Consider the following 19,097-nt stretch of genomic DNA (forward strand, 5'->3'; position numbering starts at 1 on the left):
TTCTAAACATTCTGAAGTTGGACTTTAGATCTTGTAAGACATGAAGAAGTGAAATGTCCCACCTCCATTTGAGAGTCATTTTTTACCTGCCAGGTAAGGAAAAAAAGTATTCCACAGCTCTCTATTAAGGACCTACTATGGTTAAGGACCTAGGTTCAGAGAAGATACAGATTAATTAGACCACGATACTATCCCCAGCAGCTGTCCAGTCTGGAGGGTAGATGGGCTGGTGCACGGTCAGTTGTAAGAAACAGAAAGAAATTCTCTAGTGCTGTGGGAGAGCAGAAGATAAGGAACTCATTTTAGGATTATAGGGAGGTTACGTGCGAATTCTCTGAGGGAGGTGGCATTTGACCTGGACCTCGGACTAAGTGGAAGGGGGTGGGGACCAGCAAAATCAAAGGCTGAGATTTTCCAACCAGGGAATGAATTACAGGATCAGATATGTTGCTTTAAGGAGGTGATCCCTAGAACAATGTGAAGGACTAAAGGCTAGGAGATCAGTAAAAGGGGTGTGGCTGACATGGGGCAGGGGCTTCCTGTGGGGCTCTGGGGGAAAGAATGGCTTCAGATGAGTTTCAGACATTTTGCAATTGGAGTCTGCAGGATCTGGGGGAGAGGAAGGAATTGTACCCAAAGCGTGAATCCCGTGTTTTCATTGGGAGAGAGATGCCTTTAAGGTGGAAAACGGGCAGGGTTTTGTTTTTGTTTTTTTGGGCTGGCAAGTGGGAAGATGTTCATAACAAGTTGAGGGTTTGGTCATTTTGGGTTCAAGACTCCACCCAACTATCCATATGGTGAGCCGAGTGACATGGCATAGCAGAAAAAACAGCCAAATCTGAGTTTTTATTTTTTGCTTTTTAAATTGTTTTTCTGTTGCCATTTATCCCCTCATCCCCTTTTCCTCCTCCACCCACCTGCCTCACCCCCTGCAGTCACCACACTATTGTCCATGTCCATGAGTTCTTTCTCTTTTTCCATTTTTGCTTGATCCCTCCACCCCTTAACCACCCCTATAGCTGTCAGCCTGCTCTCCATCTGAGTCTGTTTCTGTTATGCTTGTTAGTTTATTTCGTTCATGAGATTCCACATATAAGTGAGATCATATGGTGTTTGTCTTTCTCTGACTGGCTTATTTCAATTAGCATCACATTCTCCAGGTCCATCCATACTACTGCAAAGGGCAATATTTTCTTTTTTACAGCTGCATAGAATTCCATCGTGTAAATGTACCACAGCTGTTTTATCCACTCATCCATTGATGGGCACTTGGGCTGCTTCCAGATCTTGGCGATTGTAAATAACGCTGCAATGAACATAGGGGCGCATCTATTCTTTTGAATTAGTGTTTCAGGTTTCTTTGCTGAATTCCCAGACAAACTTCAGTGTTTAATCATAGCTCTGCCACTAAAACTTGGGCAAGCCCACCTCTTTGTGCCTCACCTAAAAATGTATCTATATTCTGCCCTGACTTTCCCACAGAATTGTTGAGAAGGTCAGATGAGAAAATACATATGAAAAGTGATATTGATGCTAGCTGCTACCATATGTACTAGGCAGTTAGAAATGTGGGCCTGAGGCATAGAAGAGAGAGAAGGTATCTGTTTTTCCCAGATTTATTGACTTACAATTGACTTATAACATTGCCTAAGTTTACACCATGTTGATTTGATACACATGTTGCAAAATGATGACCACCTAGCTAACATCTCCATCCTCCTATCGTATAATTACCATTTCTTTTTTTGTGGTGAGAACATTTTAGATCTACTTTCTTAGCAACTTTCCAGTATATAATACTGTATTGTTAACTATAGTCACCCTGGTGTACATAAGCCCCCCAGAACTTTATTCATCTTATAATTGCACGTTTGTACCCTTTGATCAACACCTCCCGATTTAACCTATATCCCCCCAGCCTCTGGAAACCACCATTTTAGTCTCTGTTTCTATGAGTTCAGCTACTTTGGACTCCATGTATAAGTGAGATCACACAGTATTTGTGTGTGTGTTTTTTTTTCCCTGTCTGACTTCTTTCACTTACCATAATGCACGAGGTGTCATTTGAGAAGTCTGCTGCAAAAAGCTCCTAGCTAAAGCTCTGGGAGTGGACGAGATCACTGAGTCAGGGAATAGAATGAAGGGAGAAGACCAGAGCCCTGACTGGCGTAGCTCAGTGGATTGAGCGCGGGCTGGGAACCAAAGTGTCCCAGGTTCGATTCCCAGCCAGGGTACATTCCTGGGTTGCAGGCCATAACCCCCAGCAACCGCACATTGATGTTTCTCTCTCTCTCTCTCTCTCTCTCTCTCTCTCTCTCCCTCCCTTCCCTCTCTAAAAAAAATAAGTAAATAAAATCTTTTAAAAAAAAAAAAGGGAGAAGACCAAATAAAATCGTATCTCGGAGAATATCTCCAGTTAAGCAAAGAAAGGAAGTGAGAGGGAGAGCCAGAGAAGTGGGAGAAGCCCCAAAGTTGCCAGAAGCCCAAGGCAGAATTGTCTGATGACAAGCTATCTTTATACCCTAGACCAAGATGAAGTCTATTTTTTATTTATTGAAAGATTTTATTTATTTCTTTTTTAGAGACAAAGGAAGGGAGGGAGAAAGAGAGGGAAGGAAACATCAATGTGCCAGAGATATATCCGTTGGTTGCTCTCGCACGCCCCCATCTGGGGACCTGGCCCACCATGCGGGCATGCGCCCTGACTGGGAATTGAACCAGTGACCTTTCAATCCGCAGGCTGGCACTCAATCCACTGAGCCACACCAGCCAGGGCAAGATGACGTCTATTCAATCTGCCTTCCCCCACTCCCATCCCCAAGCCACCTGGCTCTCCTACCTCCTTCCCCTGCTGGAACAGAGAAGGTTCTGATGTCATTTGTTCAACTAGACTTCTACTCCATGCCCAGCCTTGTGCTAGTCACTGGGGATGTAAAGATGAGCAAGAACTTAAGAGTCTGCTCTTGAGAAGTCCCTAGTCTGATAGGGAGGACCAGGCCTGGGATGAGGGCAGGGCAAGCAAAATACCTAGGGTGCCAAATGCAAGGAGGCGCTCACTGCTGGGGTCATGCAAGTATGGGGTCGGCATTTGCACAGCCTGAGAGTGAGTGCCTCCTGAAATGTTGCACCCTCGGTGCCTCGATTTGCCTCAACTTAGTGTTGACCCTGGGTAGGATGCGATTGTTCCTCCTTCTCTACCAGGAAAGCAAGACTACAGAGGTGACGTGGGAGCTGGGCTTTCATGAAGACTGGGCAGAGTTTGTCAAGCACACCGGAGGTACACGGAGCCGTGCGCACAAAGGCGTGGAGGGACATGAGAACATGGAGTGCCTTCAGGGAAGGGTGGTTGGGCTGCGGAGGAGGTGGAGAGGGTGCAGTGAAAAGGGCGAGCAGGGGTGGGAGGTGTTGCTGGGAAAACAGGGATCACGTTGGGAAAGGCATTGAATGCCATGGCAAGCCCCGTTACGGGGACCGGGCATCTCGGTTTGCCCAGGGCCTTCCCAAGTTTAGCCACGAAAACCCAGCATCCTGGGAAAGCCCTCAGTCCTCGCCAAGTAGAGCAGTCTCGCTTTATCCTCAAAGCGATGGGAAGCCAGGAAAGGATTTTCACAACGACTTGGCAGGCTACGCTTCATGTTTTAAGGTGACTCTAGCATATCTGGGTGAGGTGGGGGAGAACCGGGTGCTGAGGAAACCCAGGGGACTAGTTACAGAGACTCCGAGGAGCAGAAATGTTTTGTGCTTTGCCTTGGGCACCTGGCAGACACGAGTTCTAGCTCCCGGGCTCTGCCCCTTCTTTTCTAGCTGTGTGGCCTGGACCAGTTACTTAACCTATGTGGACTTACGTTCCCTCATCTTTAAATGGGGACAATAATGGTGCTTACCTCAACCAGTGGTGACGAGTAAGAGAGCTACTGGTTATCCAGCACACGGCCAGAGCTTAATAAACATTAGCTTTACCAGTCAGAGAAAGACAAGTACCGTATGATCTGAGTTCTTTGTGGAATCTAATGAACAAAATAAACTGAGGAACGAAATGGAAACAGAGGCATGGACACATGAAACAGTGACAGCGGTCGGAGGGGAGCGGGGTGAGGGGTGCTGGATGAAAGAAGGTGAAGGATTAGCCAAAGAACAGGTATTGTAACTCCTTGACACAGATAGTGATGGCCAGAGGGGTGGAGAAGTGGGGGATAGGTGGGAGTGGGCACAAAGGGAGGGACAGGGACATATGTAATAGTGTCAACAGTTTAACAAACAAAACCCAAACATTAGCTTTTATTGTCCACATTATCAGCAAGGCCTGAAGGAAGGTACACAATGTGCTGAGAATCTGGAAGATTTGGAAGGCGGCGTTACCAGGCTTGCTGGCTTACTGATTATAGTTTAGTGGGAATGCATTTTAGTTGGCATACATTCTCCAAGGCATCTGCATTTCAAGACTTTTATCTCTAATTGTGCAATGAGAGACTTTGTCCCTTGAAAGGAAGGTGGGGGAGGGGCAAGGGGCAAGTGGCGAGGGCTGGAAAACCAGGCATGTCTCTGAAAGATGGTGAAAGTTGAGGAAGGAGCCTCCCTGTGCTCACACAATTAGGGCACTCTGGATGCGAGACAGCATCTCCAGAGATCTCTGCCTGGAGCAGGATCCAGAAATTGTGCATCCCCACGAAGCAAGGCAGTTTGGGCAGTGAAGGGCAGACAGAAAGAGACAGTTATGCAGAACCCCTGTCCATCCAAACCCTGAGCTTTTGAAACCTCCACTGTTTCTCACCCTTGACCTTAGGGATCCCCAGAAGCACAGTTGGTTCTCCAGCAGGTTAACATTTAGGGGTATTGTTTCAAAGTGAGCTTCTCCCACCTCGCCCCATCTGCATGTCCGGAAACACTCCCTAACGACAACACACACTGGTTACTTTGCTATAGAGCACACAGCATGGATTGTGGCTTAGCACGGGTCTGTGTCTGAATTCCAGCTCTGCAAATTTGGACCTATCACCTGCCTTCCCTGAACCTCCATTCCGTCCTCTACAGTTGTGGGGACAGCAATAGCTACCTTGCCATGACAGAGATTATGTTTGTAAGTGCTTAATTTAACACCAAATCTGGTCCATACTGTGCACTCCAGTCTCTTTTCCTTTCATCCACCGAAGTGATTTCTAAGTCTGATAATGAGGTTTCAGACTATTGGATGATTAAGACGCATCTTTTGCATGAAAACTGCATTAAGAATTAAGACGCCCTTCACAGCCATCCTGCCACATAGATACACAAATGTGGTCCTATGTATCGTGACAGATGTATGCAAACATTCAGACTTGCTTACCCTCAGCACGCACACATGTGGCAATTGACAACTGAACAGTGGAGAAAGCGTGTTAGTTACACACGGCAAAGAGTTCAGCTCAGTGTTGGAGAAAGGTGGTGAATAGCAGCGGGGCGGCAAACATAGCGAGATGAAACCCTAACAGCACACACCTGCACAGAACTTACCTTCAGCTGGGCACTCCTCCAAGTGTTTTATATATAATTAGCGCAGTTAATCCTCACCGCAGTCCCCGTGACGTAGGGACTACCATTGTGTTTGTATGACAAATGAGGTCAACGGAGGCAGAGTAGCCGAGGAAGTGACCTGAGGTCACACAGGTAGGCAGTGGACCACGCTCCTAATCGCTATACTGTACGGACTTTTCAGAGAGACTTCAGTTGGAATGGAGAACCGTTGTCACCATCCTGTGTAAATTCCAATTTGTCCTCGAAGTCCACCGTCAAACCGCTGCTCTTTCTTCCATAGCTGACCATCAACCTTAATGCACCTGTTTGTATGAAGGTCTGCCCTGCGTTGCATCTCCTGAAAACCTGCACAGTCAATCTATAACTCTGAGTACAGAATCGCCTATAAGTCTAGCAAAGGGCCTAGCTTTGAAGTCACAAGGGTCCCTACATGGGATAGCTGAGAGCTCAAACTGCTGTGCAAACTTCTATGCACAGTATATGAGACCCATCATGAACAGGCCCTTGCTGGTCTCACCTAGTATGACCATCCCCCGCCCCCATTTTCTGGTCTAGTCATGCTGAGCACATACTTCTCTTTCAAGACACTGAACCTCAGCTCATGCCTATAACCTCTCCCGACTGCCCTTATTTGATCAGGCTAAGCACCCCCTTCTATTAAGGTTATGCAAGTAATTACCACCCAATTTGATAAGCACTCTAATTGACATACACTGCAATGTACAACAGAAATTCCGAAAGGAAGGGAGACTTATTTTTGCTGAGGGACGGTGGCGGTGGCATGGCAGAGAGGAAAGACTTGAAAGCTTCACACAGTAAATGACATTTGAGCTCAGTCTTGAATGATTAGGAATCAGTCAGTCAAGGAAGGGGAAGGAAATGTGCAAATTATCTTTGGCTCCTTTACCTCCCCACATTCAGACATCAAGTCCTGTTGTAGATTCTACATCCAAAGTGCCTCTCATATCTGTCTCGTTTTTTTCCTTGTGCCGCTGTCCTAGTCTTTTTTTTTGTAAATATTTTATTTGCTTATTTTTAGAGAGACAGGAAGGGAGGGAGAAAGAGAGGGAAAGAAACGTCAGTGTGTAGTTGCCTCTCGCGTGCCCCCTACTGGGCACCTGGCCCGCAACCCAAGCACATGCCCTGACTGGGAATTGAACCAGCAACCCTTTGGTTCACAGGCTGGTACTCAACCCACTGAGCCGTACCAGCCAGGGCTATTTTTTAAAAATATTTTATTTATTTCTTTTTAGAGAGAGGGAGAGAAACATCAATGTGCAAGAGGTACATCAGTCTGATGCTCTCACATGCCTCCTACTGGGGACCTGGCCCGCAATGCAGGCATGTGTCCTGACTGGGAATCGAACCAGTGAGCTTTGAGTCCATGGGTCAGCACTCAAATCTACTGAGCCACACCAGCCAGGGCATTGTCCTAGTCTTATTGTCTTATTGGGCTATACAGAGCTGGTCATTCTGCATTTTCTATTCCCAATCCCTAATCTACTTTCCTGTGTGGCTACCAGGGAGTGAGCTCCGAAACCACAAATCTGAAACCAGCACTACCCCACTGAAAACCCTTAATGGGCCCGGGCCCTGACCGGTGTGGCTCAGTGGGTTGAGTGCCGTCCCACAAAGCAAACTATCACCAGTTTGATTCCCAGTCAGGGCACATACCTGAGTTCGAAAGATAGCTGATCAATGTTTCTTTCCCTTTCTTTCTCCTTCCCTTCTCCTCTCTCTAAAAATAAATAAAATCTTAAAAAAAAAAAAAACCTAATGGTTTCCGCTCCCTATGGGATAGTCTTAAGCCCTTATAATAACATATAAGGCCCACGGTAAACTGGCCATAGTTTATCTTTCCCACCTTCACTCTAGCCATTCCACTCCTTAAACTCTCCATTGCAGATTATTGGTCTAAATCTGAAGAAAATATCAAGCCCTTTCAGATACCATGTGTTTTTTGCCCACTTTATTCTCCTTCCCTAGGAAGGTCCCTAGAACCTTCCCACCTGACAGGTTCTGCCTGGACTAGTCCGGGGATCAAAGGAGGCCCAGCTAGGTGGGTATTTACAGCCCCTTCCCTACCGTAGGTCAGGCCTGGCATTTAGGTAGCGTGGAATCAGCGAATGGAACCGGCGTTCCCCTCTAGCTGCCACTGTGTGCACCCAGGCTATCTGATTGGGCCTCTGAATCAGTTCATGGTTGCCATGCCAATTCTCTATGGATACTGCAGCCTGCTTTGAAATCCCATCTCAGCTGGCTGGGACCTTAACTACTCGCCTAGTTCAGCCTGTCTCTTCATCCAGGAGCTGACTCTGTCCCTTTGCTCCCAGCTCCTGATAGCTCAGCACACAGGTGCCTCTAAAAGGCCATAAATGTCCCTACAAGCACCAGTGCCATGGGCAAGAGTGTGTTAAAAACTCCTGTTGATATTAGGCTTCTTTCTGACTTTTTTTTCAGACTCCTAGAATATTGACCCTTAGATGGATTGTGCTTGAGAGAAGTTTGTAACGCCTCCTGGACTTTGCTGTTTGGACTGTTGGCTGTTCCCTGTGGGGAGGCAACCCTATTATCACAAGTTCTTTCCACTAGGTCCAGCCTAGCTGAAACAGCCTCCCTCCTTTCTGGTTTATTGCAAACTTTAGCATGCCTTGAGGCCATGGTCTCTAGTGTTTCTGATGCTATCTTACCTTCCTTTCCAGTTTCTACCCAGCTTCTGTGCAGACTCCTTTGATTTCTCTGTAAGAGAGGGGGAAACGTTCCTCCAAACCCTGTATTGCAGATAAGAAAACTGAGGCTCAGTGAGGTAAGTATAATGTGCCTGAGGGGACAGAGCTAATAAATGGAGACTCAGGCAGTCAGGTGTCTGGATTCCAATGTCCTCTTCATTATCCCCATCGCTCAACACTTTGCCTACCGGGTGGCTGGTGGGGATTAAGCCCCGCTTGCCTCCTGGTTTTCTTCCTGACACTCTTGTGATCAGAGCCTCAAATAAAAACACCATTCCTGTGGTTACACCTACTCTTCCTGCTTCCTGCCCCCCCAGGCACTGGTTCCCTCAAGCCACCTTTGGTGTGCTCCCATTGGTTAGAGGGACATAAGAGTAAGTGTCCTTTGGGCTGAAATCCCCATCTGGGTAGCTTTATTGTCCCACCACTGCCCCCTAAAGAGGAAAGCCGCGATCTGGAGTTGGAGCCTCTTTCCAAAGGAGATTTAGAGAATCTTTTGAAAAGAAAGTTTTCTGGGGTGATGGTGGATTTAGCATTTCTCAGTGTGGAGAGGGCATGAAGTCCTTCTGTGGAACCAGGGTGGAATTACTTTCTAAACAGACATTTCTTTTTGTGTGAAGATTTTATTTATTTTTAGAGGAGGGAAGGGAAGGAGAAAGAGGGAGAGAAACACCAGTGTGTGGTTACCTCTCGCGCACCCCCTTGTGGGGACCTGGCCTGCAACCCAGGCATGTGTCCTGACTGGGAATCAAACTGGTGACCCTTTGGTTTGCAAGCATGCAGTCAATCTACTGAGCTACACCAGCCAGGGCCCAGGGTGCAATTTATAAAAAGGAAAAACTTTCTCTTGATGGCCTTTTCGACCAAGCAGAGATGCTCTGTGTGTGTTGTGTTGTGTTGTGTTGTGTTGCAGGTGGGGACAGGATGGGTTGTAAGACAAAAAAGCATCTCTCCCACCACGAGGGGGTGTGTACCTCTCCTCTAACAGGGTACGATGCCAGCTTCCAAGGAGCAAGGAAATTTCTGGCAGGAAAGGAATGTATCTCTTTTAAGAGAGGGGAAAGCCCTCTCTCAGATTGCTGAATGTGGGGGAAAGGACTACTTACTCTCTCTTTTCTTTTTTGTATTTAAAGGTTTTTAAAACTATTTTTATTTATTTATTTTTAGATAAGGCAGAAGGGGGGGGGAGAAAATGAGGGAGAGAAACAGCAATGTGTGGTTGCCTCTGGTGCACCCCCAACCAGGCACATGGCACTCAACCCGGGCATGTGCCCTGACTGGGAATCCAACAGGTGACTGTGGTTTACAGGCCAGTGCTCAATCCACTGAGCCACACCAGCCAGGCCTCTCTGTTCTTTTTTAAAGGAGGAACAGCCTCCAATGAGGAAACCTTCTGTGCTTTCTGTAGGAAGGAGAGACTGTTTCTAGAACAGAGCAATTGTGATCAGACGTTCTCTTCCTTTCTACGCTTCCCACGTAGAGTCAGCACCCTCTGAGAGGGAGTGGCAAATCATTATTATTTTTTTTTCTGTTACGAGGTAGGAAAGCTGAGGAGAGAAATTTGCTGTGGGGGAAACTTTTACTCTGAGGGGCCACCGGTGAGGCTGGGGAAGACTTTTCAGAATCCCTGGGGCACACTGTGTTTAAGGGAGCCTAGAGATGTGCGAGGCCAGCCCTATTTGCTCACGAGGAAACTGAGGCTGGGGGAAGGCAGTGCCTTGTTAAGAAGTGACAAAAGCAGGACTAGAACTCAGTTTTGTCAAGTCCTAGTCTGGGGCTTTTCCCAGCACAGCTGACACGGGGAGGGGAGCCGAGTTCACCTGCTGCTTGGGAGAGCGATGTGGTTGAGGAGACTGTTGCTATGCTATGTTTGACCTGTGGTGGAGGCGTCTCTGGGGTGGGTGGTATTGGTCCCTATAGGGAAGGAAGGAGGAGGAGGGGAGAATTAGGAGCTAGGTCCAGAGAAAAGGGGTCAAGGTCACTGCACAATTGGATGGGTGGCTTGCAGGGCATTAGTTCTCCTAGAATGCTGAATTTCAAGCAACGGAAGGGACAATTTCTTCCAGGAGCGCAGAGGAGGGGGCTTCACCAAGATACTGAGGCAATGTGTGCTCCTCTCCAAGACCTGCAAACTTGATCAATTCCTCTTTCTCCAGAGGGAGTTGTCATTTTCATCTTTTCAAACTCAGAGGAGGGGGCCCAAGGGAACTTTCTGAGGCGATGTTAATGTTTTCTAATGTATTATGGTCACGTTTACAAAACTGTATGCAATTACCAAAACTCAATAAGCTGTGTAGTTAAAATGGATACAAAATAAATAAACTCAGAGTAAGGGAGGGACTTGGACCCCCATAAAGCTTTTATGAAAAAAAAAAAACAAAACAAAACAGAAAAACAAACCCCCAACAAGTCAAAACAACAGAACCCAGGAGAGAACAGCTCAAGGCCTGGTTTTGCAGGCCAGGAGGGCGGTGGCTCCTTATTTGCAACTTCGGCTTCCCAAATCCCTGCGTCTTTAGCCCACTCCTTTCTTGATCAGCAACAGCCAAGGCCAGCTCACCCGGGGGAGGTCAAAAGTTGCAGGAGAAAGAACTGGACAAACACACAAACCACCTCTTCGTTTCCTGTAAAATCCTGTTTAATGTGTAACATTTCAGGCAGAGAGAGGCCTTGGGGAGTAGAGGCAGAGGCAGCCCAGCCCAACCCCCCACTCCAATTTATCTGCCTGCTTCTTTCTCCCTCCCTAACTCCTCCACCCCAGACTCGTCCTCCTTTTCCTTGAGGCTGCGAGCACTGCTCCTCCTTTTCTTGCTACCCTCCCTTCTCCACCCACAGGCCCACAGCACCCTCCCTGCACCGCACTTGCTTGATTCCCTCTCCACTGATGTGACTCCAGAAATAGGATATCTGACAGCACAGGGTTAAGATTAGTTTCATCATTGGAGATGCTGTCAGAGCATCCTATGTCTTGTCCCCAGTGGTCCCAGGGAGATGGAGAGGGAACAGGAAGGAGAGCAGACCACAAGAGCTGCCCACACCCCCAATAACCTTGAGCGTGGACTTACGTGGCCTCAGGCTCCCCACCCCTTCAGCACCTCAGACAGAACGCCCCAGGGAGGATGGGAGTTGAGAGGGGAGGGAGGTTTTGATGGCAGCTCTCCTCAGCAGGCAGCGGCCTGTGCACCAGAAAAGGAGAAGGGGGCACAGGCCCAGGGCAGGGTGGGGGGCGGGATGGGTTGTTGCCTGGTATGTGGCATCAGCAGGCAGAGCAACGGTCGCTCTTCTCAGCCAGCCCGGCCCCAGTGCCTGGGCTGCGTCGCAGTATGTCTTTCAGGGAGCCGTCCTGCTCACTCAGCAGCTTGTTGATCTCATTCTGCTTGTATTCAGGTGAGAGGCGGTGGCCGAAGCCCGAGCCCTTGCGGGAAGGCGGATTGGAACGTTGCCGGGCTCGGCGGGCACAGGCCCGGATGATGAGGTACACCACTTCAGCCACGTTGAGGATGATGCAGATGCCAGAGGCGACCAGCATGAAGACGGTGAAGACTGTTTTCTCCGTGGGGCGGGACACGAAGCAGTCCACTGTGTTGGGGCAGGGGTAGATGTCACACTTGACGAGCCGCATCATGGCGTAGCCTGGGTAAAGCAGATAAAAGACGTACATGAAGGCGGCTTCAAACAGCAGCCGGAAGACCACACTGATGATATAGGTCCACCACAGTGTCCCTGAGATGTGGAACTTGTGCCTCTTCACCTCCTCCATGTGGAGGGGGTCCCCATGGCCCTCGAGTCGCAGCATTTTCTTTTCTATGTGCTGCTGGTGAGCCACGTGCATGGCCACGAGGAGAGCTGGGGTGGAAACCAAGATGAGCTGCAGAGACCACAGACGCACGTGGGAAATGGGGAAAAACTGGTCGTAGCAGACGCTGTTGCAGCCAGGCTGGAGGGTGTTGCAGATGAAGGAAGACTTCTCATCACCCCACACACTCTCCGCAGCCACCACCAGCACCATGATTCTGAAGATGAAGATGACTGAGAGCCATACTCGGCCAATGGCGGTAGAATGCCGGTTCACGCCACTGAGCAAGGTGTACAAGCCCGTCCAGTTCATCCTGCCTCATTCACACCTGCAACACAGGAGCCACAAAGCAAGCTGTCAGAACAGCTGGGGCAGAAGGCTGGTCACCATCACACCGCCCTGACAGCCCCCAGCCCTTTCAAGAACCAGTGATGGGGATGGAAAAATGAGCCTGTGGCTTCTCTTATCACCCCATCTCCCTTGCCAGCCACTCCTCCTCCTCTTCTTCCTCCTCACTCACTCACTCCACTTGACTTCCCTGAGCCCCATCTCCCTGTTTTCCTTTCATCCAGCATTCTTTCTGCTGTAGCCCCTTTCTTTGCCACGCCCATCTCGTTCTGCCTTTAGCCGTCCTCTTTAGCTCCCCATCCTCCAGCTCCTTAACTCTGGACCTGGGGCAAACCCAAACAGCCCTGTTACCTTGGGGAGTGCCTATCCCTGAGGCCACCCAGACAGGTCCCCTATGGTCTCATGTCTGTGCCGGGGGAGTGGTCCCTGGGTCCGCGCCTGCGTCCCAATTCATCACCGCCCGGTGCTGGGGAGTCATATGCTGCTTTATACCCAGTGTCTGCACAATGGGACCTTTGTGGGGCTCTGAACAACGCCCTTTAGAATTCAGATCAAACGCCCTGACTTCCGCCCACCCTACACACAGAGCACTTGTGTCCCAGCGCCGGACACCCAGCCTGCACCCACCTGTTCTGTGCCCGCCCGGTCCATCGCCGCACCCGCCCCATAGCCCCACCAGGAGAATGGCCACGGTGGAGGGGGAGGAGATGGAACAAAGACAGGTACATGTAAGAGGGGACCCAAGGGGACCCGAGGGAACCAGGACGCTCTTTGCCAAGGTCCTTCCCCGTGACCCTCCTGGAAACTTAGGGTCTGTGGGATTTTTCCTAGGCTTAGATCCCCTCCAGGGTGTGGGTGAGCTAGAGGAGAGGAAAGGGAGCTCCTATTTATTAAACCAGGAACTGTGTTAGTCGTTTTCCCATGCATTCTTTCTTTTGACCCACTTAGCCAGCCTCTAAGGAGTGTTACCCTACTCTTTCCAGATGAGGAAGCTACAGCTCAGTTAAGTTAAGTCCCTCACTCCAGGGCACACGGCGTGAAAGTGTAGAGGAAGATGGAACACCAAAGGAGCTGAAGCAGAAGTCAGGGCTCTTTCCACAGTATACTTGTGCTTTTGCAGATGGTGTCAGCAAAAGCCAAGACTAGCCGATAGTAACAACAGCAACGACAACATAAAGCCAAGGCTAATGCTACCCATAAAAGTACAAGCAACGTGGAAGTTGTCAACCTGTGGGTAAATTCCAAATCCAGTGTCACAGAGCATACTGTGATGGTCCTCCTTGAGCTTCTGGAAAGGGAACCCATACAGAGGGTGGACGGATGGGCACATGGTGAGAGAGACTAAGCCAGGAAGAGAAAGAAAGAGTTAAGCAATCAAATAGAAAGGTAGAAGATGGAATCTTGGTTCTGCACCCAATAAGGCCTTGGACTGGTGACTGAACTTCTCTGGGCCTGCTTGCTTATCTACAAACGGCATTAATATCCAGGGTTATTGTGAGATTCAATGAAGCAACTCGCAGAAGTTCTTAGCCCAGCTCTACTGTCATAGTTGCTGATCAAGAGAAGCAAGAACCCTTATGAGGAAGAAAAAACAATGTGCTTTTAGGGGACTAAGTGGGCCGCCAAACCCAATATCCCTGTTGTTTCTTCCCAATTCTGTTGTTGACCTATGGTGTCCATCTGAGATAGAACAGGCTGTTCCTTCGCTGCCCTGCCTCCGATGTCTAATGTACACTGTGACCTCCTGGTTTCTCAAGCTTGCCAATTGCTCTAGGGAAGAAATTCTCTCTAGCTCTTAGACAGGCAAGAAGGCCTCCCCCTACCTCCCACCACTTCGGCCATTAAGTTGTAGGGAGGTCATGTTAGAAGCAGGGAAGTAGATGTAAGGGGAATACAGGCCTGTACTTGTAGGAAATGCAGGGCATTTCCTGCCCCCAGTGCAGGGGCAGTAGTTGCGGAAGAAGCCCCATCTCCTATTCTGAGTGGTTCTCTCTGTTCCAGGGGGAAAGGGGAGGGGTATTAGCAACTGCAAACGTTGGGGAATGGGGCTGGGATGGGAGTAAAAAATAGAAAACTGTACTTGAACAACAATTAAAATAAAATTAAAAAGTTGGGGAACGGGATGAAAGAGACTAGGGGATGAAGAGACAGTCCACGGGACATAGATTGCTTTTTGGAACAAGGTTTCTTCATTTAACTTAAAAAATGATTACTGAGTTGCCCTGGCTGGTGTGGCTCAGTGGATTCGGCACTGACCTGTGAACCAAAGGGTCACCAATTCAATTCCCAGTCAGGGCACATGTCTGAGTTGCAGGCCAGGTCCCCAGTAGGGGGCATGCGAGAGGTAACCACACACTGATGTTTCTCTCCCTCTCTTCTCCATTTCTTCCCCTCTCTATAAAAATAAATAAATAAAATACTTTAAAACAAGAGATTAGTGAGAGTATGCTGTGGGCCTAAGGCAGCGTGAGGAAGCACAAACACAGGGACCCTTTCCTCCAAGCCTAGGGTTCTGAAGGCAGACCTGCTCCAGGAGGCACCACGGTTAGCTGTAAAGAAGTGTTTCGTCTGGTGAGACGTTAGATTCGAGCACACGTGGTCAAGGAACACTGAGAATAATTGTTTCCTGAGTATCTGTTATGTGCCAGGTCTTTTGCATGTGCACTATTTCCTGTCAAACTCAGAACAACCCTGCAAGGTAGGTGTTGCTTTGAATCCTCATGTCACAGATGAGGCAGTTGCCGTAAAGAAAAGTGAAGGGACAGCCCTGACCAGGGTCAGGGCTCAGTGGCTTGGGAGTTGTCCCACAGAGCAAAGGGTCACCAGGTCTATTCCCAATCAGGGTACAAGCCTGGGGTGCAGGTTTGGTCATCAGCTGGGGTGCCTACGAGAGGCAACTGCTCCATGTTTCTCTCCCTCTCTTTCTCCTCCCCTTTCCCTTTTTCTAAAAATAAATAAATAAAATATTTTTTCAAAAAAAGAAAGGTGAAGGGATTTGTACAAGGGTCACAAGGGTTGCACAGTTAGCACATGACCGAGCTGGGATGTGAGCCAGGCCAAGTCGACTCTAGAGCCCATAGTCTGCCCCATAAGCTCTACCACTTTTGGCTGCAATTATAATTTTCTTTCTGTGTTTTTCGAAACAGGGGCATTCAGAAGTGGCCTGGCTTTTATTGTCCTGTGGTTCCTTCTCCCCGTTTTCTATCAACGGACAACTCTTTTCCTCTCCTTCCTTTCCAGGCCTTTCCGCTGCATCCTGATTTTGTTCGGGTTTCCCTTCCTTAGCATTCTTGCATGGCTCATTCAAAGTCCAAAGCAAGCGTCAGCGATTCTCTGCTCTCTGTTCCTCGTGGTGCCCCACAAGCAGCCTGGCCACCTCCGAGTTTCTAGGTTCTTGTAGCTTTCAGCCTCTCCTCTTCTTGAGTCCTCTGGGACATAGCCAGTAGCTCCCTTGGGGCCCCTAAGGACCCTTGTGTGGGCACTTGGATCTCCAAGTTTTACTTTCCCACTTGGAAGGAAAGAAAGCTGATCCTTGTGTCAACATTGTACCCAAAGGCTTAAAAAAACACTTTTAGGAGAGTGACCTGATTTTGAAATCCAGACTCTTGGTGTCACTCGGGTGAAAGTCCAATATTGATATGCTTTGTGTCGCTCCGGGCGTGTCTTCCCTCATGTTTAATCAGACAAGACTTCTCTGGCCACGGCAGGCTCTGACCTTGTTCTCAAATTCAGATTCGCCCAAATGCTCAAGAACAGGTCAAAATTGGGAGATTGCCCTTAGTCCTTACCTCACTCCTGTAATATTGTCCCCATTTTTCAGGCAAGGAAGTTGAGGCTCAGGGAAGTTAAATAATTTCCTCGATGACAACTGCCCTGCTGCTAAATGGGAGTCAAGTTTCAAGCTTAGTTTCCTGGCATGTCAAAGCCTTTGTATGTACATTACACTGCCTTTGGCAGCCTCTGTTCCTTTAAAGACTTTGTATTCTGAGACCAGGCCCACATGTCAAAATCTTGTACTCCTTCCCACATGTGCTTGTATGGGTGGGTGCATGCGTACACACACACACACACAAGCACGTGCTCACACACACACGTGTGCATACACATTCATCAAGTCCCTCTCTTTCCGCCCCCTCCCCACCCCTCTTTCCAAGTACAGGAAATCCTTGTGTTTTCTCAGTTTGGTCAAGAGGAGCCTGCCTGGGCTGAATGAGATTACACTTAGCCTCAGACTCCACACTTCCCCAACTTCCCCACCATTTCACCTCATTTCACCGGCAGCTCTGGCCAGGTGAGGACAGGCGGCTTTCTGTGAGATTAACTTCTGAATTTCAGGCTGCCTTCATCAATTTGGCATAGCTAAGGCCAAACCCCTTCAGCCCTCTTCCTCTTCTGCTGCTTCTCTTCCCTGCCTCAGTCCTGTGCTTCCACAGCCCCTCAGTCATTGCCTTGTCCCCTCTACCCTGTACCCCTCTGCCATATGTATTCTGTGGCTAGGCCTGGGTCAGGGCCAGTGTAGCTCATTCCAAATTTCTCCTTTCCTCGCTCTGCCATGGTCTTTTCATACAACTCCTGCTACTTTCAGCTTCCTCACCGAGACCCACCATTGGACCTATCTATACCTTTTCACTCCTCCATCAACTATACGACTTCCTGTGTCTCTCTCTACTCTGGCGTATTAGCACAGCCACCATTCATGGGATACTTAGTGTGTGCTAGAGTGCTGGGTTTCTTTATTGTCACGACAGCCCTGTGAGCTATGGGTTATTTATTGTCATCAGTTCACACATAAGGCAAAGGAGCCTTAAAGAAGCTGAGCAACTTATCACACAGCTGGTAAGCAAGTGCTAGAACTCCTGTTAGGATTCATGTCAGTCCCTCACCAAAGCCTGGGCCCCTTCCCCATTGCTCTGCTGCATCCACATCTATTTTCTATGCACTCGAATCCCTTTCTTATCTCTATTCTCCCCTTATGCCATTTTCCAAGTCCCTGCATTCTGCCATGCCATTCCCAACAGCTGGAAAACTTTCAAACAGCTGGAAGGCTACCCCTCCTTTAGATATCCAAATCATCATTGACTCCAAGCTCTGCTTAAGTCTGCCTGCCTCCCACAAAAAGATGGAAATGCATGCTCCCAAATCTCAGCCCTGTTAGCTGGCCCTCTACACATACTGAGTGCACTGTATTTATCTGCCTGCAGCCCCCACGTTGGTTGCACGGCTGGTTTACCTTCTAATCAGGAAAGGAAAGGAGCACCTGGAAGTGCCCCACGGTCTCACTGAACCTTAGCCCCGTGTGGCAGAAAATGCTTTAAAGAGATACGCATAGCAGACCTGTACCAGAGGGCTCCTCAAGTCCTCCTGGGAATTCAGTTCTTTGTGAGGGATGAGGGGCATTCTTGGCTGGGGAAGAAGATTGGGAGGAAAAAGGACTTGGAAAGAGGGTAAGAGTTGGGGGCTACAAAGAGAGGCTAAGCAAGCCTGCCACCTGGCAGGAGGGGCCTCCCTCCAGCTCAGAAGGCAGTAAAGAAAGGATCTAAGTGACTGAAAGCCAAGGCCAAGAGAAGACAAGACTCAGACCTCTCCCCAGACCCCATTCCTGTTCCCTGTGCCACACCAGCATCCACTTGCCTACCTCTCTCAGGCCCCGGCTTCCTCACCTGGCTGCTGCTGCTGCTCTTTCCCGGGAATGCCTGCAGACGTGTCTGCACTAAGCTACCAGGTACTGTCAGTCAAGCCAAGGGGAGGGGCAAAGAACCCAGGGCCTTGCCAGTTGTGGCTCATGGCCCAAGACAAACATTAACCAGCCCCACTTCCTCTATGCACAATTATTAAATAAGACCAATCCATTGAGCTTCCAATGGGTTTGGATAGAGAGATCACATAGCCTAGAGTTACTACCCTGTCCCAGAAGGAGAGAGGCATCGTTGTCACACATGTGCCCACATTTAGCCCATCTCTTCTGGGAGACTGAACTGCATGGACCTGGACAGCCCTCAGCCTGCCCCCACCCCTGGCCACAGGTAGACTGCATGTACTGGCGAGCTGCAGAGAGGGTTCCCACGCTCCCTTTAACCCTTACAGCTCCCAGCCTTTAAAGGGATATGGCTCTGGGGAGGAAAAAAGGCATGGGCAGTGCTTACTGGCACTTTGAAATCCAGGCAGGGATGACACTACTTCCCTCACCTTGCAGTATCTGGATGTTCTTTGACTCTCTGCTTGTTGGCCATGTCTTAAGTGGGTGGGGATGGACCAAAGTATTCCAAATTCTACCCTAGAGCTCTGAAACCACTTCAAAATGCTTTTCTACCCTCAGGGCCAAGGCAATTGGACTGCAATGCATACCAAGCAACAGATCTTGGCAATCATCAAAGTAAACAAAGAATGTCAACTATTCACTGTGGGATCAGTCCAGTTTGAAGGAAGATGTACCTGAAGACCCTGCTAATTCTGTGGCCCGAATGGCAGCAAAGAAGTAAGTGAAGTCAGCAGAAATTTGTTCCCTGCCTCGTGTGCGCCATCTCACCTCAAGCTCACTGCTAGAAAGAGAGCTAGAGCCTCAGCTTCCCTTAGCCAAACCTGGGCATGTGAGTACATCAATTGGTGAGTCTTTACTGGACATCTACTGGGTACTCAGTACTGGATACATGGTACTCAGTACTGGATACATGCTGGGGACAGGTGGCAGAAGAGGGGAAATCATCCTAATTCTT

The 19,097-nt window shown here is 48.9% G+C and overlaps 1 protein-coding gene across 2 annotated transcripts; it reads right to left on the reverse strand.

The window, feature by feature from the left end:
• Nucleotides 1–10,860: 10,860 nt before the first annotated feature.
• On the reverse strand, nucleotides 10,861–18,148 carry GJB1 (gap junction protein beta 1). 2 transcript variants are annotated; one of them, XM_028523104.2, is made up of 2 exons: nucleotides 18,045–18,148; nucleotides 10,861–12,364 (listed from the first exon to the last, which is right to left on the reverse strand). In XM_028523104.2, exon 2 carries the CDS (start codon nucleotides 12,346–12,348, stop codon nucleotides 11,497–11,499), a length of 852 nt encoding a protein of 283 aa, XP_028378905.1. In that variant the 5' UTR covers nucleotides 12,349–12,364; nucleotides 18,045–18,148; the 3' UTR covers nucleotides 10,861–11,496. The 2 variants fall into 2 exon arrangements, with proteins under 2 accessions (XP_028378905.1, XP_028378906.1); XM_028523105.1 differs by lacking the exon at nucleotides 18,045–18,148 and adding an exon at nucleotides 12,736–12,837.
• Between the last annotated feature and the right edge of the window lie 949 nt (nucleotides 18,149–19,097).

Source organism: Phyllostomus discolor, chromosome X (genome assembly GCF_004126475.2).
Source record: "Phyllostomus discolor isolate MPI-MPIP mPhyDis1 chromosome X, mPhyDis1.pri.v3, whole genome shotgun sequence".
Lineage (NCBI taxonomy): Eukaryota > Metazoa > Chordata > Mammalia > Chiroptera > Phyllostomidae > Phyllostomus > Phyllostomus discolor.

What these genes read in the sequence shown, in the direction of transcription:
- GJB1 (XM_028523104.2), bottom strand. Translation starts at nt 12,348, where the DNA reads ATGAACTGGACGGGCTTGTACACCTTGCTCAGTGGCGTGAACCGGCAT.